At 38.1% G+C, this 26106-nt stretch overlaps 2 protein-coding genes across 10 annotated transcripts in view; both read left to right on the top strand.

The window, feature by feature from the left end:
- FNIP1 (folliculin interacting protein 1) overlaps positions 1-9759 on the top strand; it is a 153246-nt gene extending 143487 nt beyond the window's left edge. For 2 of the 3 annotated variants that reach the window (XM_032837635.1, XM_032837634.1), the window contains 3 exons: positions 2344-2541; positions 7001-7116; positions 9146-9759. In XM_032837635.1, coding sequence (XP_032693526.1) covers positions 2344-2541; positions 7001-7116; positions 9146-9224 — 393 coding nt within the window. In that variant the 3' untranslated portion in view covers positions 9225-9759. The remainder of the gene's footprint in view (positions 1-2343; positions 2542-7000; positions 7117-9145) is intronic. The other variant, XM_032837636.1, reaches the window with a different exon arrangement.
- An 8906-nt stretch (positions 9760-18665) lies between these two features.
- RAPGEF6 (Rap guanine nucleotide exchange factor 6) overlaps positions 18666-26106 on the top strand; it is a 187933-nt gene continuing 180492 nt past the window's right edge. For all 7 annotated transcript variants that reach the window (XR_004380305.1, XM_032837628.1, XM_032837631.1 and 4 more), the window contains exon 1: positions 18666-18947. Coding sequence is in view for 6 of the 7 variants with exons in the window: in XM_032837628.1 (XP_032693519.1) it covers positions 18879-18947 (69 nt within the window). In the remaining variant the exon portion in view is untranslated. The remainder of the gene's footprint in view (positions 18948-26106) is intronic.

Below are 26106 nucleotides of genomic sequence, written 5' to 3'. Positions count from 1 at the left end.
TTAAAGAAGGCAAGTGTTGTGATTAGCACCAGCTGTTGCTTGGAAGAGATGAATCACTATATTGTAAACGCAACTAATGTTATACTGTATGTTGATGGACTAGAATGTAAATAAAAACTTGTGGGAAAAAAAAGAAAAAACAATCTTAGCCACATGCCTTTTGATTGAATGGCTATAAAGTTAATTTCTAAAATAGTTTGTAACCTTTAAACAAGGTATATTTTGTAGCTGTTCTCTCATTATCTGTTTAGGCATTTCCTTGTGAGGATAATGGATGTACCCCCTTCATAAATATCATCTCCTAAAGATGTCCCCTGCTTTTGAAGTCTGCCTTTAACAGTTTGTTATTCCGTGTTGGTTTTTTTTTTATCGTATTTCAGTAATTAAGTTGGCACATTGAAAAATGTTCTATTCTTGGTAAGAGGTGAATAAGAATTATTTGAGTACTACTTTATAAAAACAAATACAAAGTTTAGAATTTCATGGCAAGTTTTCACAGTGTATCTTACCAGGCTTTTTCTTTTCCATTCTCTTCTTCACTGCTTCTCAGTATCATATTTCACTAATTTAGTCACATGCATCTACTTATGTCTCTAAGCCTTTTCATGATATTCTGTCTTACAGAATTATCCATATACCTGTCTGATTTTTCACCAGCTGTCCAATCCATACTTAAATGTTATGTCCCTGTGTCACTCTTACTGTGAAACTCCCACTCACACAAGAACCCATTATTGCCCTCCTCTGCTATCCCAGCACTTGATACCTGTTTCGTCTATTACACATGTCTTTTTATAGCCAGATGTATTTATTTTTATCTCCCACACCGGACTGTGAGGTCCATTGTCTTTGTTTAGTTAGCATCAAGCCAAAAGCCTTATTCATAGGGGTTGTTCGTTTATTGGGCAAAGGGATATCCTTTGGGCATGCCAAACCTGGTGTTACCAAGAAGCAAACCTACATTCTTTGCTATAAAGTTGTAGTAACAGTACAAGTTTAAAAGGATAAAGGCCATTGGGTTCAAGTATTTCAGATTACAGTTGTTAATCTCAGTTTTATTATGCAGTTCTGTATGGCCAGTGGTGAATAAAACCTTAGCTTTCCAAATATAGAAAGATGTTGAAATACTGAGCACTGTAGGATCTTTCTTCCTGCCTTCCTCCCTTCCTTCCTTCATGCATTCCTTCCACTATCATTTCTTTTTGATAGTGGCGCTTTGTACTTAATTGTCAATTTTGGTCTTTGTGTATAAACCATAAGAAGCCAAGGGCACAGCCACATGTTGTGGGCCTTTTATTTGAGTATGTTAGTTTAAAATATTTTTCATTGTGCCTTAAACTTTCTAATTATAAAAGTATCATTTGGGTAAATGCTTCTGATAGAAATTAAAACAAAATAAAGATACACAAAGGCAAAAAGACGTCCGTATTTGTACTCGTCATATTTCGTACTTCTTCACAGAGATCTTCATGATAGAGTCTGATTTGAGTATTTTCATTCTGCTCTCTATACATTTGCATTTAGATACAGATACTGATTTTATAAAATGTAACTGGGATGGATATAATATATATATGTGGGTGCATGCGTGCACATGTGTCTAGGTGTTTAATGACTTTTTCTTTCTGACTTAACCATATGTCTTGGAGAATCATGTTAGTACCTGGTGATTTGTTTCCTTTTTAATTGCTGTTAGCCATATTGGGGATGTATATTATGGTAAAACAGAAAAATCCAGGGAACATAAAGCAGCAAGGTGTTTCATGTAATCTAATCAAGTGATAGTTCTTGAGGTGCTCAGTCAAATTAATGTCTGACAAGTTGGGATAGTTAGCACAGAACCTTACCTTTGACTTGCTCATGTGAATTCTTTTTGTATATTTTTAAAAAATATTAATGTTTAAATGTTAAAATGTTTAAATAAAAACTTAAAAAAGAATACAAAGTTCTGGCAATTAATTTCTACAGTGATGATCTCTCTTTCTTTCTTTTTTTTTTTTAAGATTTATTTATCTGGGGGGAAGAAGGGATAGAGGGAGACAGAGAATCTCATGCAGACTCCCCGCTGAGTAGGGAGCCTGACCCTGAGATCATGACCTGTGTCAGATGCTTACCCAACACCACCCAGGTGTCCCCAGTGATGATTTCTGTAAGGTTTCTCAGGGTATTTGTTAATTGAGTTAATTCAGTATTCCATTTTCTACTGTCAAGGATTCTTTGGCAGTAACTGTCAGAATTTAATATTCTTTTATTCTGTTTTTAATATCTCTTTCTTGCCTTATTTTCTTTAACATTTATTTGAAAACCTCATTTGCTTATTGTAAGATGAATTCTTTTTTCCAGCATCCAGTGTTGGATGAACCAATAGCAGAAGCTGTCTGTATTATAGCAGATATGGATAAATGGACTGTGCAAGTGGCCAGTAGCCAGAGACGAATGACAGATAATAAATTGGGAAAGGAAGTATTAGTTTCCAGTCTTGTGTCCAACCTGCTTCATTCCACTCTTCAGCTTTATAAACATAACTTATCTCCAAATTTTGTAAGTATGTATACGGCTTGAATTATTTAGCACTCCGATAGGTGACTGAACTTTATTTAGAATGTGCCTACATTGAATACTGCTATTAGCTTCATCATTGTTTCCTGGAATAAAAAGATGTTATGGACTCAAGGTTTGTGTTCCTCTAAGATCCCTGTGTTGAAGCCCTAACACCCACTCTGTTGGTATTTGGAGATGGGCCTTTGGGAGGTAATTAGGGTTAGATTAGGTGATGAGGGTGGAGCCCTCATGATGGCATTGGCGGATCTTCTAAGAAGAGGAAGAGAGATTGTGAGGACAGAGCCAGAGGCAGTCGTCTACATTCCCAGGTGAGAGCTCTTGCCAGAACTGGAATATACTAGCACCCTGACGTTCACGCTTCTAGCCCCCAAAACTGTGAGAAAGTAATTCTCTATTGTTTAAATCACTGAATTTGTGCTATTTTATAATGGCGGCCCAAGGGGATGTGTACATATCTATATATTGTATGGTTTTGGCAGCTAGAATTTGGTGCCTGACTAGTTTCATGTAAGGTATGGATATGTGGTATCTCTAAGCTTTGCATAGAATGCCAGTGCTTTCTGGAGCCTCTTTTTCCTGTCAGGACGTTGAAGGAACCCTCTTCATAATACTGAATAACCTCTTACTGAAGACAGCATTTCCAGCTTTCAAAGTTCTTCTTTTTTTCTTGTTAGGACAAATAAAATACAGCTTACTTAAAAACTTCTGTAGATAACATAATAAAGGCCACATACGACAAAACCACAGGTAACCTTATTCTTACTGGTGAAATATTAAAAATTTTACCTCTCTGATCATGGACAAGACATGGATGCCCACTTCTACCACTTCTCTCCATCAGAGTATTAGAAAACCCTAGCCAGAGCAGTTATAAGCAAGAAAAAGAAATGAAAGGAAGAAGTAAAATTATCTCTGCAGATGACATAATCTTAAATGTAGAAGACTTAAAATTTCCACAGGAAAAAACTGATAGAGCCTGAGGGTTACTGGGGGGTGGGGGAGTAGGGATAAGGTGGTTGGGTTATGGATATTGAGGAGGGTATGTGCTGTGGTGAGTGCTGTGAAGTGTGTAAGCCTGATGATTCACAGATTTGTACCCCTGGGGCAAATAATACATTATATGTTAGCAAAAACAATTAAAAACAAAATTTAAAAAACCTGATAGAGCTAAAAATGAATTCAACAAAATTGCGAGATACAAAATCAGCTTGCAAAGGTAGTTCCTTTTACGTAATGCTAGCAATGAACAGACTAAAATGAAGAAAGCACTTAAAATAGCATTAAAAGAATAAATTATTTTGCAATAAATTTTACCATGCACAAAGACTTATATACTGAAAACTAGATAACATTGCTGAAAGAAATAAAGAAGCATAAATAAAGGAGAAAGACATTTCGTGTTCATAGATTGGAAGACCTGGTATTATCAAGATCACAGTACTACCCCAAGTAATCTACTGATTCAAAGCAGTCCTTATAAAAATCCCAATGACATCCTTTTTTTTTTTGAAGAAATAGACTCAACCTAAAATTTGCATGGTCTCTCAAGGGACCTGAAGAGCCAAAACAATCTTTAAAAAGGAAGAAAGATGGAGGACTCACACCTCCCAATTTCAAAACTTAATACAAAGTGAAAGTAATCAAAACCGTGTGATACTGGCATAAGGACAGATATATAGGCCAGTAGAATATAATAGCCCCCAAATAAGCCCTCACTTAAATGGTCAGTTGGTTTTGGACAAGGGAGCCAAGACAATTCAAAGAGGAAAGGAGCCCCTGAAAGAAATCATGCTGAGAAAACTGGATTTCCACATGGAAAAGAATGACGTTAAACCCTTTATGCCATGTACAGAAACGAACTCAAACTTGAATCTGACTTAAATTGAATGCTTCAACTATCTGTAAAACTGTTCAAAGAAAACATTAGGGGATAATCTTTATGGCATTTGATTTGGCAGGGATTTCTTGAATTTTACACCAAAAGCATAGGCGACAGAGATACATGGGACTTTGTCAAATCAAAATTTTTGTCCACCAAAGGACATAATCAACAAGTGAAAAGACAACCTGCAGAACAGGAGAAAATATTTGTAAATCATAAATGTTCAAAGAAATTGGTATCCAGAATAACAAAGAAAAACTCAATTTAAAAATAGGCAAATAGACATTTCTCTAAAGAAGATGCACCCATGGTCAATGAGCATATGAAAAGATCTTCGGGAGGGTACATAACGAAACCACAGTGAGATACTCCTTCACACCCATAAGTGTGGCTATGATCAAAAACAACAAGTATTAGCCAAAATGTGGAGAAATTGGAACCTTTGTGCATCGTTGGTGGGAATGCAAAATGGCGCGGCTTCTGGAGAAAACGCTTTGGCAGTTCCTCAAGAAGTTTAACATTGTATTGCCCTGTGATCCAGCAATTCTACTTCTGGGTTTATACTCAAAACAGTTGAAAGCAGGGACTCAAAAAGATTGTACCATCATGTTTATGGCAGCATTATTTGCAATAGCCAAAAGTTGGAAACATCTCATGTCCATTAATGAATGGATAAACAAAATGTAGTATATAATACATAGAATGGAATATTTCAGCCAAGATAATGAAATTCTGATATATTCTGATACAATATAGATGAATCTGGAACACATTACACTAAGAAGAGTAAATGAAAAGGACAGATATTATAGGATTCTGCTTAAATAAGGTTTCTGGAATAGGCAAATTCATACAGACAGAAAGTAGATAGAGATTACCAAGGGTTGGGGGAGGAGAGAATGAGGGAGTTTTTTTTTTTGTTTGTTTTGTTTTTTTAAACAGTCTTTTTTTTTTTTTTTTAAGATTTTATTTATTTATTTGACAGACAGAGATCACAAGTAGGCAGAGAGGCAGGCAGAGAGAGAGAGAGGAGGAAGCAGGCTCCCCGCGGAGCAGAGAGCCCGATGCGGGGCTCGATCCCAGGACCCCGGGATCCCGACCTGAGCCGAAGGCAGAGGCTTTAACCCACTGAGCCACCCAGGCGCCCCAGAATGAGGAGTTTTTATGTAATGGGTACAGAGTTAATGTTTGAGATAATGAAAAAAAGTTCTGGAAATGGATAGGGATGATGGTTGCACAACATTGTGACTATACTTAATGCCACTGAATTGTATACTTAAAAATGGGTAATATGGGGGGTGCCTGGGTGGCTCAATCAGACATACGACTCTTGATCTCAGCTCAGGTCTCGATCTCAGGGTTGTGAGTTCAAGCCCTGTGCTGGGCTCCATGCATGGAGCCTACTTTAAAAAAAAAAAAAAAGGGTAATACGGTAAATTCACAGATATATGTAAATTATATATACAGTTTATATATATTTGTGTATGTGTATGTGTATAATTTCTATTTTGTTTTTCCAAGAAGAAAGTGGGTTTTTATTAGCACTTTGGTGTTTTTTCTTTAAGTAAGCTCCACGCCTAATGTGAGTCTCAGACTCACAGCCCTAAGATCAGGAGTCCCACACATTACTGACTGAGCCAGCCAGGCGCCCCTGTTAGCAGTTTTATTTTATTTTATTTTTTAAGATTTTATTTATTTATTTGACAGAGTTCACAAGTAGGCAGAGAAGCAGTCAGAGAGAGGAGGAAGCAGGCTCCCCGCTGAGCAGAGAGCCTGATGCCGGGCTCAATCCCAGGACCCTGGGATCATGACCTCGGTGGAAGGCAGAGGCTTTAACCCACTGAGCCACCCAGGCACCCCCATTAGCAGTTTTAATAGTTGATTTTCATTGAAAGGAATACTCTGAAGGAATTTAGTGTTTTAATACCTGAAACTCATGTATTTTTCTCAAATGTATAGCATCAATGCAGAATCACGTATTTTATTAAATGGAGCAAGTTAGTTGATAATAAATGAAGTGTGTATGTTTTAGTTTTTAATGTTCTAACTTAGAAACATCTCTCTTCTAGTAAGGACTACTGAGCATTTTCTGTGAGCTATTGCCAATGTTCTTCTTTAACTCTCTGCTGGAGAATGCAGCCTTTCCTGTGTAAATAAATTTGATATGCATCGATTTAGGAGTGTTACATTTATCAAATTCGGAATAAAAACATTTTTTAAAGTTCTGGAAATGTGTAGTGGTGATAATTTCATGTCTTTTTGGATGTACTTAATGCTTCTGAATTGTACACTTAAAAATGGTTAAAATGGTAAATTTTCATGATGTATAATTCACATTTAAACAAAACAAAAACTCTGTATGATCTAATTCTGATATTAACTAGAAAAAAATTACAATCTTTTAGCTAAAATTTAAAGCAAATGTGCTTTAAAACTGTGCTCCAGTTTATGTGGAATAACTAAACTGAGTTGTCATAACCATGATGCCTTGGAAAACCATTACTTCGAAGTAGAAACTATTTTCTTACCTGGTTCTTGTTTTCCCCTTAACTGCAGTGTGTAATGCATCTTGAAGACCGATTACAGGAGTTATACTTCAAGAGCAGAATGCTGTCTGAGTACCTGAGGGGACAGATGCGTGTTCACGTCAAGGAACTAGGAGTGGTTCTAGGGTATGTTTGTGGCTTTCTCATTGCACTTTCTTTAGGCAAAGAATATTCCCGGAATTGCTTTTTAGAAGTTGGACACTGTTATCAGTTGGGTTGCTCTATACCGTATAAAAGCAGATCCCTGGCTTCCGCTGATCTGAAAGACATTGTCCCGTATACTATTACAGTAAGTTGAGAAACTTGTAATTTACATATGTTGTAAACTCATGCTTCGCAGCATCTGCCCTGTCATCCAAATGAGCTGACTGAAGTAACACCATTCTGTGGGTGGTAGTACATTATCTACATATTATTACTCCTCCATTATTTTTATATTGTGTCTGTCTGCTTTGCAGTTATCCTTGGGAAGAAGACATTTTTCTAAAATGCTAACTGAAGGAGGAACAGGAAATTGGTGGGAAACTCTGATTAGCCCTTTTCATTATAGTCTGTAGACACTAGTCACTTTGCCTGTGTTCGTTCTATAGCTACTTGCGTGTGTGCGTGTGTGTGTGAGAATTATTTCCCCAAATCCTAGATGCATAAATTGAAACAAGCTGGAACTTTTTAAAATTGAGCTTTTTAGAAGGGAGAGAGGACCAACATCAAGTAGCAACCGTGTCAGAAACCAAATTAAATTCTTTCATTAATATTACTCCTCCTCATCTAGATTGGATATAGATGATTCTGTATGTATCATGCCATCATTTAAAAGAAATTAAACTAGTTTTTAATGTAATATGCATATAACCAAATTTTACAGTGCATTTTGGCATAAAATGAAAATTAAGTTGTTAGTGTCTTTTCCCTAACTTCTGATCCTCACCCAAACACAATTAATGGATTGTTTCTTCTTACAGAATTTTTAAATATATAGGATAAAAAGTATAAATTGATTTATTTTCTATATATCATGGTGCTACTTGCCTTTTAATATATCATAAATGTTCATATAAGTACATACTGATTTATCTCGTTACTTTTAATGGTTGTATAGCATTTCATTATATAGTAGAATTTAGATTATTTTCAGGTTTTGTGCTATTATAAATCAATGCTGGAATGAATATAAATCTTTGAAGTTCGTAGGATAAATTTTTAGAAGTAGAATTTTTGGTTAAAGGACATGTGTATTAAATTTTTGATGGATATTATTTGTTATTTTGATAGGTAATACTAAAGGTTGTCCAAAAATTATCAGAATAAATTCTCACTGTCAGCAGGAAGCACACCCTTCCTACTACTGCTGGCTATTGCCAAACGTTTTCATCTTTCTCAAGCAACTAGCTGAAAAAATATGTGATTTTATTCAGATTTATTCTATATGAATAAGTCTACAATAAAGATGTATTTTTAAGAAGATTCCATTATCAAAAAAGAAGCAGCAGCAGCCCCTATTATTTCCTCTCAGTCCTTTTTTTAAAAAAGATTTTATTTATTTATTTATTTATTTATTTATTTATTTATGAGAGAACATGCAAAAGAGTAAATGTGTGTGTGTGTAGTGGGGATAGGGTGGAGGAAGAGGAAGAGAATCTCAAGTGGTCTCCACTTGCCCTAAGTGCAGAGCCCTGTGCAGGGCTCATGACCCTGAAATCATGATCAGAGCCAAAACCAAGAGTTTGTTGGATGCTTTACTGACTGAGCCACCCAGGGACCCCCCAAGTACTTCTGTAAAAACATTTGTATCCAAGACAGTATGGGTGGACACAATTACTCTATTATTAGACTTTATTGTATTTCTTAAGATACTGTGCCTTACCCTGATGCCTGGTCTATTAGCAGATCAGTGAGATGCTTTCCTACATCCATGACTTAGTTACTAATACGGTTTCAGTGGCTTTTTTTTTTTTTTTTTAAATCTTTTGTTCTGATTTTTACATACTGAAGCATTTCTACTTTGTGTTATCATTAATTCTCTTTTTACCCTTTTCCTATTGGCCAGAGTGGCCTAGGTTCTTGACTACTCAGATGTGGTATGTAACAGTTATTACCTGTAAGACACATGTGTTGGTTATAGAAACCCTAAACTGAGATTTTTGTTTTATTTCAGGATTGAATCCAGTGATCTTCCTCTTCTGGCTGCTGTAGCAAGCACTCACTCTCCATATGTTGCTCAGATACTTCTTTAATATAAAGGTTGTCAGAATTAACTCTGGTAGAAAGTTAAACAGAAACTAAGGAAGTAGATGCAACATTCATATATGGCAGTTTTTTTTCCCAGTTAGACTTCGATCTGAATGAGTCAAGTGCCTGGGTATCCTGTGTTGCAGTATACATTGTGTGATCATTGGATTGCTTTTTTCTTTTGGCTGGACTTTTGGGTGGTGGTATACTTTTAAGCAAGTGAAACTAAAATAGCATAAATAATTTTGAGGGAAAGCATTTGAAAAAGCCAAAGTGTAGAAATTTCTAAATAAGTAATAACATCAAGGAATTTCATATGATCACTCCCGTGTTGCCACACTCATAAACAGCAGTGGATGTTTGATGATTCAGTGGCTCAGAAATAATCATTTCACTAGTTTTAATGCCTTATTTCTAAGGTATGGATATATGACAAAAGCTTATTTGTTCTTTTGTTTTTCAATTCAAAGTAGCTAATTTGGGGGTATTTCTCAGAGTATTTTAAACAGCCTGTTAGTTAGAATAAATCCAGAATAATGAGTGTAATTGTGTGTATGTTATCCATCCAAGTGTACATACGTATCTATTTTTTAAAACAAAGGTAGAAATACAAGATTGATTGGTAAACATGCCCTTTTTTAAAATAATATTTTCAGCTAGTATCAATTGTAAATAATGTTTAAATGTTACTCTCTGGTGAATTTTCTGTTCACACACCCTAAAATGTAACTAAAGCTGATCTTTTTTTAAGGCTGAGGAATGTAGATTCCCCAAATAAGAATACTACTTTATACCATTTGTTTTGTTTATAAGTATAAGCTAATTCTTACAAATGTTAATATTTACATATTTGCATCTAATTTAATAAATGAAAATTAGGATTAAAAATTACACCAAAGCATTGGGAAAAAGAATACTATTTTCTTTAAAAGTGCTCAGGTAGCCAAGGCTTTTGCTTTCAGTATCAGCCCCACAGGAACTGAATATTTGTTTCACTGCTTCATAATATTCAGTTTACACTAATAGAGCTTATTATAAATTCTTAAAATTATTTCTTTCTTCTAACAGCCCCCCCTTCCAAAATCTAATTTTTTTCAAATATTTTCACTTTTCAGTTATTACTGTTTTTGTATATATTGTTGAGTGTTGCTTATGAGAAAGGCTAATATGGAACCAAACTCTTGTAAGTAATGTAAATAGAAAGATGGGTAAAGTTTTCAATACGCTCTACTACCTCAGTTTACTTGAATACTATGTTATAGTTTATTCTTTACTTATCTGATCAAAGATACTTTTAATGCTAGACGTGAAATTGGTTTCTGCTTTCATGGACTATTTTCATCATAATTGATTAGCTTAAAAAAAAACCCTTGCTTATTCTCTTAACTAAGTATAATTACTGTATAATACATTCATTCTTGCTGTTTGAATTTTCAGTAATTAAGGAAAATTTCTGTGGTTTGTTTAGTCTTTGGCCTTGAATTTATAGTGTTGGGTCACATTTTGCCTTGTTCTTTATGTATTCAAGAAATCTCCAACTTGACAAGAAATGGTTGTTTTGATGGAGTATAAACCTGAAATTGTGCCTGCAAATCACTTTTGCTCCTGCATCCTATCAGCTGGTCCCAGCTAGTACCTGAGTCTCCCATGGATGACTTGCTGCCAAAGAGTATTTATGGATCTGTTTTCTTTGGCTTAATATTCTTATTCCATTAATTGTTGAAATTCTTCCCTCTTTTATTGTTTGGAATTCTATAAATCAGTCTCTTTGGCAGAATTCAGAATATAGACAGATTCATAGGTGGGCCATTGTACACTATTTTTTTATTGTAGTTCAGAATGACATGTAACTATCAAACTATTCGAAGTCCTGTTTGAAATCTCTAATTATCATCTAGGAAATCTAGTCTTCAATAAATGGATGGCCCATCCTACTGTTCCTTTTAAAACTAAGCTTTGGGGGTGCCTGGGTGGTTCAGTCGGTTAAGCGTCTGCCTTTGACTCAGGTCATGATCCCAGTGTCCTGGGATCGAGTCCTGCATTGGGCTCCCTGCTTAGCAGGGAGCCGCCTTCTCCCTATCCCACTCACCCTGCTTGCGCTCTCTCTCTGTCAAATAAATAAATAAAATCTTAAAAAAAAAAAAAAAAAAGCAAAAACAAAACTAAGCTTTGCAGGGCACCTGGGTGGTTCAGTCAGTTAAGTGTCTGCCTTCAGCTCTGGTCATGATCCCAGGGACCTACCTGCTTCTGTCCTCCTTACGCGTGCTCTCTCTTGCTGTCTCTCTCTCTCAAATAAATAAAATCTTCAAAAAAAGAAAAGAAAACTAAGCTTTGCTCAGAAGGAAGAGGCCTATAGTTTCTTATAGAATCATTAATCCTTATAGGATTCCTGAGTTTTACAATTCCTAACCCTCTGATTTCTACTACCTTCATCATAGTCTTGTATTTCCTTATACAAAGCCCAAGGAATGAGCTGCTACTTCTTTAAAGTGTGATCATTATGATGAATGTGAAGAGTTTTGGCCTGTTCAAAATAATTTTTTCGGCTTCCTATGGTACAGACAGATATGTATTACATATTTTAAAAAAACCTGTTTGTTTCAACAGGAAAAAAAAAACTGTTGCAACAGGAAATGAAAAAGGGATCTTTTACATTATAGATTTAAAACTAATTTTTCCTTGTATATAAACTAATTGGTTTGATTTGAAATATTCTTGACTTTTATTAATATGTCTTAATATTGAGTTTGAAAATGTTAAGTGCAATAAACATACTAGCACAGATTTTGTTTTGTTGCAGTTGGCATACACTGGGGATGATCACTTAAAAAAAAAACAATTTTACACAATGCCTACTTCTGGTGGATGTCTTATGAGATTGTTCTGCTTTCTCTAAGTTATTTAGATGGTGAGATATGTAAATGTACATACTTGTTCCTTGTTCTGTATACATTTCTCAAATGTACACCTGTATTATAAATAACCTCCCAGTTCTAGGGGAAATTTGTGCAATAAACACATGTCAATTTGATGGATGATGTTGGTCTTTATTTCATGTGTAAATAAGGCATATGTAATATGGACTCTGGTGTCCACTAACTTGTATAGTTTTCACAAGTGTGGCAGTTGTAGATATGTGACCTTGTTCATAATGTCCTTCTTTAATCCCATATTTCTTTAATGGTTAGTAGAATCTACTTTCTGAGGTGGTGTGTGAATCAAGTGACATAATGAACGTCAAAAATTTATCTCAATGCATGGGACACCCCACCTGCTTAGTAATTCTTGTCTGCTGCTATTACTCGGTAATCTGTCGAGCCTCCCCACTGTGGACTCTAGCTGTTGTGGGGAGAATTTAACATTATATTCTGATGAATGAAAATATAGTCATAAAAAATATACTGGTATAGTATTCCATTTGTCCTGTTCCTTATGACAAATAGAAAGTTTCAACTGCTTTTTTGAAAACAAACTAAAAATATTTAAAACCTAGAAGAAGCCATGTAAACTAGTTAAGAACATTGTATTCTATGCAAATTACCATTGACTTTACAATTAAACCAAAATACTTGGTTTGGGTTCTAATCCTGTTTTGTTCACTGATTTGCATGTGATTCTGAGCAAGTCTGTCCTCTTCATCTTCATTATAGGGTAAGTAAGCTCTTTCATCAGTCCAGAGTGCCAGGTCTGCAGCAGTGATTCATTCCTGAAGAGGCTTTTGAGATGCTACCTTATGTCACTCAGGCCAGTTGATTTGGGCAGACTTAGGTCAGGAGGCAGGATTAGACCAGTGGCTTTTTGTAGTGCCTGTTTTCACATCATTTTATATAAATATATACATGTGATATATATGTGTGTGTGTGTGTATCACTCTTATATTTGACTAAAGAAAATAAGTGCACTATTATATTTTTAAGATTTTATTTATTTATTTGAGAGAGAGAGAGAGAGAGACCACGATAAGGGGGAGGGTCAGAGGGAGCAGACTCCCCGCTGAGCAAGGAGCCTGATACGGGACTCGATCCTGGGACTCCAGGATCATGACCTGAGCCGAAGGCAGTCACTTAACCCACTGAGCCACCCTGGTACCCCAAGTGCACTATTTTAAAGCAGAGAGGAAATATCAAGTTTTGGGGAAGACTCCATCAGATATTTTAAAGGTTTATAACTGGGTACCTGTGTCAGTAAGTGCTGTTCCTGAATACAAATTTAGAGAAATATTGGAACATTTCTGAGAAGCAGAGAGAAATGATTTTGGTAATAAGAATCTGTAACACAGGGGTGCCTGGGTGGCTCTTTGCTCAGCGGGGAGCCTGCTTCCCTTCCTCTCTCTCTGCCTGCCTCTCTGCCTACTTGTGATCTCTGTCTGTCAAATAAGTAATAAAATCTTTTTAAAAAAAATCTGTAACAGAATTTAATATGAGATCATACTGTCTTTCCATGAGCATCTGTTTTCTCAGACCAGAATGGTTTCCAACTGTATGTGGTAACAAATGTATTAGAAAAGATAATCTGGTATTTGTTTTTGCTAGTGTAGAAAGGAGAGTAGAATGGCACGTGAGACCAAACCCAAGGTGAAAGTACAAGGGGTGCTGAGGAACTGTAGCTTTGAGTAGGAAGGACTTAGATAAAAAGGCTGAGGTTAGAGAGTGTAGTGCTTCTTATCCTTGTTTTGGAGTGCAGACCATGGACTTGGTGTTTGTTCTAGGTTAAACCTTTGAGACATCCCTAAAAAAGAAAGAGAGAGAGAGAAAGAAAGAAAAAGAAAGAAAGGAAGGAAGGAAATATAAGCTGTCCAAAAGAGAGTTTTAAAGAATATATGAGATTCCCATTCATTATATCAAGAGAACTTTGGTGGTATTAAAGCATATGCTCAGCTTCCACTAACCCCCACCGTGTAGTCTGAGATTTGGTCCCTTGTAATTCTTTTAGAAGGGACTTTGGTCAAAATGTGAGCCTAGACCAATCCCTTCATTAAATTGCAGACAGATCTCTGGGTTAACACTGATTAGACCTCCCACAGATAAATCTGTATTTACTCTTAAGGAGAGTACTAAGTTGAAGAGGCTTGAGGTCCCTTGTTTTCCAAGTGACTGTTTTAACAAGGGCAGTCCAAATACAGACAGGTTTCTATATTCACCTCAGTGCTCATATATTCAGATTCTTGGTAAAGACAATGTTACCTAAATTGTCTCAAAGGGACTCACATTGTTGAAATGTGTAAATATAAGGGAGATATTTTCTCAAGAAACTATGAGGCCGCTCTTACGTCACACAATTAGTCTAGCAATCACAAGTCTGTATCCTCCATTGTGTGAAGAGGCTTGGAATTAAGTTGGGTCAGATTAGTTCAGAACCGGAGTTAGTTTAAAGTAGTTTTTAAACCTTGTCACATACTAGCAACACCTAGGTAGGGGTGCTTGGGTGGCTCAATCCTTAAGCATCTGCTGGTTTGGCTCAGGTCATGATCCCAGGGTCTTAGGATCCAGCCAGGCATTGGGCTCACTGCTGGGCTGGAAGCCTGCTTCTCCCCCTCCCACTCCCCCTGCTCGTGTTCCCTCTCTCTCTGTCAAATAAAATGTAAAACAAAACAAAACACGTAGGTAGCTTTTGAGAAATACTAATTCCTAGACCCCACTCTCAGGTTCTGACTTAATGACCATAATTGATGTGGATTTGGGCCAAAACATGCTCCCCCCCCCCCCGCCCCCTTAAGTAGTGACTGCATTTCCCAGCATATTCCAGATCTCAAGTCTTTACTTCATTCCAGGTTCTATTAAAACCAGTGCTCTTTACTCCCATATTTTTGTTGGTTCGCTATTTTTTGGTAAGATAGACATTCTGAGTATGTCTGCCTAATTAGGATTTGGTTTTGCATAAAACATTTGCTTAGCCAGGCCTCTTTCTTTGCCATTAGAGAAAAATCAAGTGCCCCTCCCCTTTTTTTAAACAGCAAAATCCCTTCTTAATTACTTAGTCCTTAGATACTTCCATTTGTTCATTCAGCAAATACACATGGAGCATCTGTTAACATGCTGGGCATAAGTCGGTGCCAGCTATATGCAGTAAATAACACAAACCTTCTGTGTTCCCCACTGGTGGGGGAGATAGATGAAAATATGGTGTCAGGTTGTGGTAAGAGTGATGAAAAAAAGGTAGGGTAAGGAGTCAAGCCTTTTTTTTTTTTTTTTTTAAGATTTAACCATGTTTTTTTTCCCGGAATTTAATAACTTGCTTGCATTCAGAACCATTATTTTTCCTTTTGGGTACCAGGTAGTACTGGTGAATAATATCCTAGAGGTTGCCTTTTCTCTGAAAATAGCCATTAGAGTTTTCACTGTCTATTCACTTTTTTCAGCATACCAGAGCACAAAATAAAATAGGACAAGAAAGATTTTGAACATGTGCTTAAGTTTAGGTTGTGTGTAGTTACCATGGACCTTGTTTTTACTACTGCTGTCTTATGATAGAGCTAATAGTTATTTTTATGTAATTTTTTTTCATGAAACATTAATATACAGAAAAATCAAATATACACTAATGTAACCATAACTTTGGTCGCGAAACAAATTCTAGTAACCTAGAAGCCCCTTCCTCCTTGTGCCCTATCCTGATCATAATACTCTTCCTTAACACTTTTCTAACTACAACCTGATTTTTGTGAACATCATCTTCCTTTTTCTTTATAATTTTATCTGTCCTCTGCATCCCAAAGTGGTACAATTTAATTTTGCTTGTATTTGAGCCCTGTGTTATAATTTTACTTCATATTTTGTTTTGTTTTCCCTCTCAACATTATGGTGGAGGTTCAGCCACTGAATCCAGTGGTTTATTCATCCACTGAATGAATATACCATAATATTCTGTTATGGATGGACATTGGTGTTATTTTTAGTTCCTGGCTAATATGAACAGTGAACATTTTTGCTCATCTTTTTTAGTGTATATGGGTATTCTTCAGGACATATTATCAAGGACTGGACTTGCTGTGAAAGGGTATGTTTCAGCTTTACTAGATTTTTCTACCAAAACAGTTTCCTAGTTCACACACAACCTGCAGTTTTGTGACAATTCTTGTTGTTCCACATCCTCATGAATACATAAATGTGTTTCTTAAAGTTATTAATGAAAAAAAATAAGGCATTAAAAAAAATCTTTCTAGGGAATCCTGGGTGGCTCAGTCAGTTAAGCGTCTGCTTTTGGCTCAGGTCATGTTCCCGGAGTGCTGGATGGAGTCCCGAATCGAGCTCCCTGCTCAGCAGAAGTCTGCTTCCTGCTTTGCCCCTGCTGCTCTTTCTCTGACAAATAAATAAAATCTTTAAAAAAAAAAAAAAAAAAAAAAAAAGTTCTTCACAGTAAAGTTCTGCTTCAGAGAAATCACTTTTCAGAGGTAAAGTAATAAAAGAATGTAGGTAACATCTGAAGTACTGCACATGAATTATCTCATGTAATCTTGAGAATCCCAAAGCAATGGGCCCTTTACTATTCCCATTTTACAGATAAGGAAACTTAAGAGATACTATATAATTTCAAATGGTTTAAAGATTTTATTTGATAGAGATCACAAGTAGGCAGAGCAACACACTGCAGGGTGGGTGAGGGGGGCGGAGCAGGCTCCCTGCTGAGCAGAGAGCTGGGTGCGGGCTCTTCCCACAATCATCATGACCTGAGCTGAAGGCAGAGGCTTAACCCACTGAGCCACCCAGGCACGCCTCAAATGGTTTAAATAGAAATGGCCTATTATAGACACAAATTGAGATGTTTGCCCTAAAGTCTAAGCTCCTGGTCATCATGCTTTAATTCCTTTCTCCTCTTTAAAATATTTATGTGGCCCTAGAAACTGATCCTTGAAGAATATAAGGGCTCATTTTTGTGATCCTAGGCAGATCTTTGAGAAGATGTTTATACACACAAAAAATGACGAACATGGGTCATCGCAATTCCTTTTGTAATGTCTCCACAGTTAGTTTCCAGAATGGCTGAACCACAACTTTCCTAGTAGGGTTTTTGACCCATATTCAAAAGAGAAATGGGCTAATATTTTGTAAACTTGCAAGTCTGGGCAAGTCCAACGACCAAAAGAAAACAAAACTATTATTTATATATTTTTTCAAAGAAAATCCCATTATTTTTTTTCCCCCAAAGATTTTATTTATTTATTTGACAGACAGAGATCACAAGCAGGTAGAGAGGCAGGCAGAGAGAGGAAGGAAAGCAGGCTCCCCACCGAGGAGAGAGCAGGATGCGAGGCTTGATTCCAGGACCCTGGGATCATGACCTGAGCCCAAGGCAGAGGCTTTAACCCACTGAGCCACCCAGGCGCCCCCAAACTATTATTAATATCAGCCATCATTACCAGGTACGAGAAATATGTTGCTGCCTGAATTCTCTTTTACCTTTTCTCTAAAATACAGCAAGTCATTAGAAAACTGGAGAGCGTAATAATCATTAATCACTTTGAATTGAGTGAGCTATGCAAACTGCCGTGAGAAATACTAAGATGTACCTAGATGTGGTATACAGACTTAAGAAAGCTTAAAATTCAGTAAAAAGAACATGCCTATGATGTCTACGAAGTAAGGAACTTTGAGACCAGTGCAGCCCATCAGCGCGCCAAAGGGACAGAAGTGAAAAACACGGTTCTACAACGAATGGGCTCTGGAATTCCCCGTTTTCTCACAATGAAAACTTAATTTGCAGGTGCCTGCCTATCCTGAAGAATGGTCTTTTTTTCTTACCAAGAGACCAGTAAATAAGTGGAAGTTGGCTTTATTCGCTCTGTTGGGAAACAGGCTAGTATGTAAAATGCAGTGCGAAATTGGTCACTCGAGTCCAGGCGGCCCTAAATCCTTCGCGAATCAGCACTAACAGGGAGCTGGCCACAGAACCGGCGCCCCATCCCTGTTCAAGGCCACGAGACTTTAATTGCTGTGCCCCAATCTCAGTACGTCCGTAATGGACAGGGCAAGTACTTTCTGACGGTCTCCTTCCACAAGAGATTTATCACCGAAGAGAGTGAACTTCCCCGTTCGCGGAACGGTAGCGACGATTTCTGCACTTTCTCCAAGGGAGGGGTGCCGGCGTTGCAGAATAAGAGCTTGGCCCCAGGCTTGGCCACACCCTGAGTTTCCGGATTAGGGCACAAACAGACCCCTCCCCCCACAACGCTTACCCTTACCGTCCTGCCCCAACAAACTATTTTTGCTCAGTCCCCTACAGTGCGCTTCCGGTCCCTGCACCGGAAGTTGGAACAGCTGAAACCGCAAATCCGAGGCGGGTCCCGTGACTGGTTCAGGTAAGATCTCGCGAAGTGTCTTCAAATCTCACGAAGAAGGGTCGGAAGAGGTCTAACTGCACCGCCCGAGTTTTTACGTCACCGCGGAGACACGCCCTTGGGCGCTCGTTTGCGTGCTCGCCCTGCTGCGCATGCGCACTCGCCCTCCTTCCGCCCCCGTGCGGGCTTCCCTCTGGCCAGTCGCGCGTGGGCTGAGGCCCTGGGCGGGTGTTGCGAAGGCTTGTTTGTTTGAACGCTGACCCCGGGGCGGTCCGGAGTTCTCTACCTCGGGGGTGGAGGGTGCAGACCCCCTACCTAAGGTGAATGTACTGTCTCGTGGACTGCTAAGGGCAGGTTGGGGAGCACGGGGGCGGGGGCCGCGGCCATGAACTCACCCGTGGACCCCGGCGCTAGGCAGGCGCTGAAGAAGAAGCCTCCTGAGCGGACCCCCGAGGTAAGACTGTCGGACGCTAGCGCGAGTCCCGCTGTCCAACGGACAGCATCTTCTGTCGGTCCGAAACCTGTGGCGACTGTCCCCTTGCCAGAGACTCGCACCTGCTGCCGGTTTATGTGTTCTCTGCGTCCCTTCCTCTCAACCCCCTCTCACCCAGGCCCTTCTCGCCGGCGTGATGACCGCTTTTCTTGCTCGAGGTGCAGTCTTCTCGCATACCCGTCTTTGCCGGTAACTTCCTAGTGTTTTTGATAAGAAGATAACAAAACAAAATCCTATTTTCTCAGGGCAAAATGTGGGTCTCGGAGTGAGAGTGTCCCTAGGTTGATAGAAAAACGGAGTAGAAATTGTTAGTAGTCATATTATGAAAAAGTAGCTTCTCTTTAAAGGTCTTTGAAGTTGCCTAGGAAAGAAAGTTTTCAAAATCAGCTTAAGACTTTGCATCCAGTCAGAAGAATTCTGGTGGTGGGTGATGCATATTTAAAGATCGGTTCTGGTGGTACTTTCTGACTGTCAGCGGGAAATTCTTCAGTATTTTGTGCGTGAATCCAAAATTTGCTCTATTGGGTTAGCATCAGTGGCATCAGGTTAAATGATTTTCATTTGATCTCAAGGCTAATTTTCAGTCACGGAACAGGCAGCTTGTTAACTTTGCATAGCCCTATAGAGTGCTTAGATTTGGGGGCAGGTTTTCCTTGATTTGGGGTAGTTTCTGTAATAAGTGGTATATTTCTTAAACCAAAAAGCAATAACTGACAAGACGGTGAAGGGATTGTTAGATTGTCGTGTATATGGTTGCAACACATGAAATTAAATGTTTTGGTTAATGCTTAAGCCACTTTTGAGGGTTTTTTTCAGATTTATAGTGCTTTGCATAGTGGATCTCAGTAACTTGGGGCTGACCTTTTGTGATATGACATTAGTCAAGGCGTAACTGTGGTTAAACAAAGTGAACTTTGTTTTGGGGATCCTGGTCTTTAAATGGAAAAAAGGCAAATTCTGCCACTTTCCAGAGTCCTCATTTTGAGACCTACATTTTTTATCCCATGTGTTTTAATTCCCTGTGATAATTCTTAATGTCATTGTGAGCTAATTGAAAGTCTTCACAGGTGAATCTGCTGTAGTTTTTATATAATTAGAAACTATTACACAAGTCTTGCAATCTGTAATGTAAGTTTTACTTTTAAATATTTATGATAGATTCACAGTTTAATAGGAAAATCTTACTTCTCTTTAATAGCATAATTAGCCACTTCGGAATGGCCCATTTTTGAGTCTTAGTAGATATTCCTCCTTTGTTTCTTGTTTCTTTCTTTTTGGTTTTAGAAGATTTTCTAAACTATTAAGAAAATTATGTCGGCAGATGTGTGCCGCGTTAAGTACTCATCTTGTTTTACTGGAACAGCAGCATTGTTTAAGGGAATGCTGACCAACTGCCCACAATACAGTTTAGAGTGCTGAGATCTAGCAGCATAACATGGTAACTGTTTGATTTATTGGCAGTGGTTTCCAGTGAGTATAGAATTTGTTTGCAGTACCCAAGTATGAGTAAAGAAGTGGTAACCTGAATCAAAGTGCTGATTTGTTTGTGAGAATTTAATCAAATTACATTTCTCTTTTCAGGAGACCTTTATTCTTTTAGTGGACTCTTACAATTTTATTATATTTTCATTTAACATGTACTGAAATCTTACAAATTCAAGGCACTGTTCTGTGCACTGGGATGTATCATTGAACAAAACAGGCGTGCCCTACTGGTGCTTGGCATTCTAATGGAAGGGTCAAGGGGGGAGATGGGAAAAATAGAATCAAGTAAGTTAAATAATGTGATAATGGCTAATTTAAGAAAGAATAAGGGGATTGGAAACGGGCAAGGGCTGGGTTGCAACACTGGTTGAACAGTGTTGTGATTTCTGAGAAGATGACTTTTGTTTGAAGGCTTGATGCATGTGATATAATTAGCTCTGGAGATATATGGGGAAAGCATTTGAAATAGAGGGAATAGTCATGCACTTCCAAGATGAGGGTATGTCTGGTGCATTCAAGGAGTATCAAGGAGCTGTTAAGTGACTGGAGGAGAGTAAACAAGGGTGAGATTTTTAAGAGATGAAGTCAGAGAGGCAGTAATAGTGTAGGAGGGAGTATATCATTAAGGTCTTTGTAAGTCATTGGAAATTCCTTAACTCTTACTTTGTGTGAAAGGGGGTCACCAGAAGATTTTGAAGCAGAGGAGTGATACTATCCTACTTAACTTTTTTAAAGCGCCCCCTGGTTGCTTGCTGCGTTGAGAATAGACTTTATGGAAGCAAGGGTAAAAAGAAGCAGGCACATCGGTTGAAGGTTGTCACTTTGAAGTCGGGAAGAGCTGATTGTAACTTTGACTGAAGTGATAATAATGCAGGTGGTAAGAAGTTATCATTTAGGGAAATATTTTGAAGGTTTAGCCAACAGAATTTGGCAATGAATTAACCATGTGCTTTGGGGGAAAGAAAAGTGTCGAGGAGGGTTTCAAGGTTTTTGGCCTGAAAATCAGTGGTGGAGTTATCAAAGAATTTCAGTTGGCATCATAGTTTCAGCTGGCGTCAAAGAGATGGGAGAAAGCTGCTATGGAGAAGTAGGTTTGGGGAGGGAAAATCAGGAATTCAGTTTTGAACATGTCAAGTTTTGAAATGTCTATTAGAAATGGCGAGTAAGGAGTTGTGTATACAAATTTGTATTTCTGTAGAGAGGGCTGGGCTGGAGATAGAAATTTTATATTCATTCTCTGGTAGGCAGTATTTCAAGTCATGAGACTAGATGAAATTACCAAGGTGGTGTGAGTGTATACAAAGAAGAGAAGAGGACCACAGACAGCCTCATGGCACACTTGATTACTACAGCATCGGGAGAGAAGAGCAGAGACCAGCAAAAGAGAACGAGTTTGAGCAAACTGTGCAAGGAAAAGAAAAGCCAAATGAATTAAGTGTGTAATAGAAGAGGATAAAATACATTCAACTTATTTTTTCTTGAATGCTTAGTGGGTGTGAAGCATTATCAAAAAATAGACAAATAGGTTAAGAATCACTGTCTTATAATCTTGTAATGAGATATTTGCATTGTATAATGAGTATAGAAGTTTTCTCTGTGTTTCTGGGACAAAACTAAGAGTCCCTTTATTTTGAACCATCTGTTGCTCTTACGTGAAACTGTCATCTCAAACTTAATCTGATTGAGCCAGACATGGAAATGTGTTGTACAGTATACAACTTAGAACTATGTTCTAACACGGTTTTTACGTTCTGGCTATTTCTCTGACTTCATAATTCCTGCTTCACAGCCCATTGTCTTTTCTGAGCTAGTTCTCTGATTACCTTTTCCACTTCGCAAAGATTTTTTTTTTAAGTGGAATATTTTAGACTTAGGTACTCTGTGAAGCTCTTTATCAGTGAAAGCTGTTAAGGTACTCGTTTTGAGTTCTTCTAGCCAAATTAAAGATATTACAGTCAAAATTAAGGTCTTGAATTTGGCCCTTCCTCAGCTCAGTCCATATGCAGCACCATTCTTTGTCAATAACCTTTCTTTTTACCTCAGAGTGAGCTCCTTACCTCTCTTAGGGTTCATTTCCATAGGTATTTAATGTCATGCTTTGCATGTACTAAATAATGAATAAATGTGTAAAAACAAAATTTAGAATTCATTTTGTATGGTCCTCCTGTTAAAATATAATAGTTTCTATTGATGGAACTGTTGATTTTGTACCTCCTGGGAGGCCTCATTCAACAACTTGGCTTCACTTAATATTTATAGACTGACACTTGGTCCTTCTTACCCACCTTTCATGTGCTTTTGATCCATATATCAATTAAATTGTCCTCCACGTTCTTTAATCACTAGTCCTAAATTGAAGCCTCAAAAAACAGAATATTTTGTTGCTCAGGCTAATTCATGTTCCGACTCTGGATTCTCCCTGATAATCTTCTCTCTGTCCAACTGACCACTAAATTTTTATGTCCTAAGTCTCTGTCTACCTTTTTTTCCTGTGCTCTGCTACCCTACTTCATGCCCTTATATCGTTTTGACTTTTGTACTTGAGTCATTTTATTTATTTTATACATCTCACCATTTTTCACTCTTGATGAGAATTGCCCACTGCCTAGATAAGTTACCAGTATAAGTTATCCAAATCATTTTTGCAAGTTAAAAGAGATGTCATTAGTACTTATGTCAAAATAACACATTAAAGAAGGGCTGTCTGAGGTAAATGAGTTGTATTGTTATCTCACCTACGTAATAACATTAATATGCCCTCTCATTTAATAAATATGTCAGACACAATAAAATACACTGTTTTTGTGGAAAGAAATTGGGATATGGTCCCTATTCAGTGAGTTAGGAAACAGTCAAGGAAACATTAGTAAATGTTAAGGTTATTAGTGGCAAAAGTATGGATGGGATACTTTGGACTGCAAGTGGGAAAAGGAGAAATTTTGATGAGCAGTTAATGGAATCTTAAACATGGTGAATAGTTGTGTGGACGACATCTAGAAGGGAAGTCATTCTGGGCAGAGAGCAAGAAGAGTGAAGGAAAAGTATATGTGTGGAACAAGAAGCCACTTGGTGAGCATGCATTCCCAGCTGGGGTGATACCATCCCCAAAGGAACACACATTATTACTATTTTTTTAGAGATATATTTATTTACTTATTTGAGAGAAAGCATGTGTGCTCATGAAAGGGAAGGAGCAGACTCCGCTCTGATTGGGGAGCCCCACATGACCCCAATATCGTGACCTAAGCCAAAAATCAAGAGTTGGAAGCTTAACTGACCAACTGAGCCACCCACGTGCTCTACAAAAATTATTTTTTAGGGGAGTAGTGAAAAAAATCTTAGACCTTGTTAATGGTTTGTAGCCTTAAAAAACTCAGTTCTGCCTGGCAGAATCTTATTTCTTAGTATTTAATTGAGGGTGGGGCAGCATTTCAGAAAAAATGTCTAAAAATGCTCTTTGGGAGGGATGTGATAATAAACTTTGCAAAATACTGTGTATTGTGTCTGGGGGTTAAATGGATATACTAGCTGGATATACTGGATATACTAGCAAGGTTGAATCATTTCAAGGATTTGAACCTGATTTTATGAATAAAGGAGAAACACTGGAAGGTTTAAAGCCTGAAAATAAGGTCAGATTTACAGATTTACTCTGTGGGTGTTGTTGAAGATATATTGGGGAGGAGATGGGGCGGTATAACAAAAGCAGGAAGGCTTATACGTAGGGTAAACATATATTTTCTCTAAACCAGGATACATTTATGAATGAAAGAGAAGATTATTAATGATTATATGAGTATCACAGGAAAACCAGGAGATAGGGTCCTGGTTATAGGAAATAAAGTAGTTCAGGTGTGAGATAAGGCAGTTGCCTGTGGGATAATAAGATAGTGAGGAGCTAGAATTGGCCCAAGTGGTCACTGATTGGAATTGGGAGTATCTGCCTCCCAGCAGGCTTTTTCATTAAAGTTTGAAATGGACTATAACACACACAACGGTGAAGTCCATACATCCTAACTAGATGGTCAGCTTAGTTTTTACAGTTACATTTAGTTATCACTCAAATCGGGGTATGAAATACTCTCACCTCTCCAGAAACTCCCCCTTTGCCCTTCCCAATCAGTACCCTTTCCAAGAGGAAAAAAAAATTTTTTTTGAAGATTTTTATTTATTTATTTGACAGACAGAGACCACAAGTAGACAGAAAGGCAGGCAGGCAGAGAGAGGAGGAAGCAGGCTGCCCACTGAGTAGAGAGCCTGATGTGGGGCTCGATCCCAGGACCCTGAGATCATGACCTGAGCTGAAGGCAGAGGCTTTAACCCACTGAGCCACCCAGGTACCCTGAAAAATTTTTTTTAAACCGTAAATGTTTTCTGCCTACTTTTGAACTTCATTTGAGTGCAATCATACGCTGTATATTCTTTGTAGCAACCAAGAGGACTTGTTTTTTTGTGTTTTACCTCTGGACTGGACTTCGAATCACCCCTCTTGGTGATTTCCTTGATCTCCATCTGCCTATCCTTTTTATCCTAATTCACCCTTTTGGCTACCCTTTTGAATTGTCTGCCCCACTCTGTCCAAACCTACTTTTGAGATAATTGCTTCTCAACTCCAGAAGCTGCATTTAAGGCCAACATACACCCCTGCCCTTATGTTCTTCACAAGTTTCAGGTTAAGTCTGGCTTTCTGTCTTTTGCTTGTTGGAAACAGGTTTGGACTGGGTGCAAGCGCAGAGCAGTTTAGATGATTTCTAGATTGTTGATTTGGGTAGCTGCCTGGTTAAGAGTGCATTATTAAGCAGAATTAGGGTGGGAAGAAATTAAATTTTGGAAGTGGTTTTAGACTCCATGCAGGGGATGCGGGTAATGATGTTCTCTAAGAAATGACAGCTTCAGGTTAAACCACGCTGTGGGTCTGAGAGTCTGTATAGCATATGGGTTATACGCGATGTCATGAGATTGATAGGAATGACAAAGGGAAAAAAGCGATATGAGGGTAGGACAGCCCTTTTGGGTGTTCCACTATTAAAGGGATGGGACAAAGATAAGAAACCTGCAAAAGAGAGTGAAAAGAAATTGTTAAAGATGTAGGATGAGAATAGAAGAGTGCTGCTATAGGAGGGCATTTCAGAGAGAAATCCCTAATCACTAATGTCGGATACTTTTGAGAGTTCAAGAAGAGGGAGGACTGATAAATTCTTTGGATTATGTCTGTTAGGATGATTTCACTAGACTAATGAATAAATATCCTGATTGCGATGGGTTGAAGAGAGAATAAGACTTAAGAAAGCAAAGGCAACAAGTACTTTTTGTGAATCTGTATGGAGAGGTAAAGTCCTCCATGATCTTCTGCCTGGCACTCTAGCCTCATCATCCCCTACCCCCAAAGACGTGCATTTTTTTTTTTTTTTAAAGATTTTATTTATTTATTTGTCAGAGAGAGAGAGGGAGAGAGCACAGGCAGACAGAATGGCAGGAAGAGGCAGAGGGAGAAGCAGGCTCCCTGATGAGCAAGGAGCCCGATGTGGGACTCGATCCCAGGACGCTGGGATCATGACCTGAGCCGAAGGCAGCTGCTTAACCAACTGAGCCACCCAGGCGTCCCAAAGACGTGCATTTTAACTACTTAAAATAT

Source organism: Lontra canadensis, unplaced genomic scaffold (genome assembly GCF_010015895.1).
Source record: "Lontra canadensis isolate GAN:19392208 unplaced genomic scaffold, GSC_riverotter_1.0 scaffold99, whole genome shotgun sequence".
Classification (NCBI taxonomy): Eukaryota; Metazoa; Chordata; class Mammalia; order Carnivora; family Mustelidae; genus Lontra; species Lontra canadensis.
This window is presented reverse-complemented; position numbering and strand designations above follow the sequence as displayed.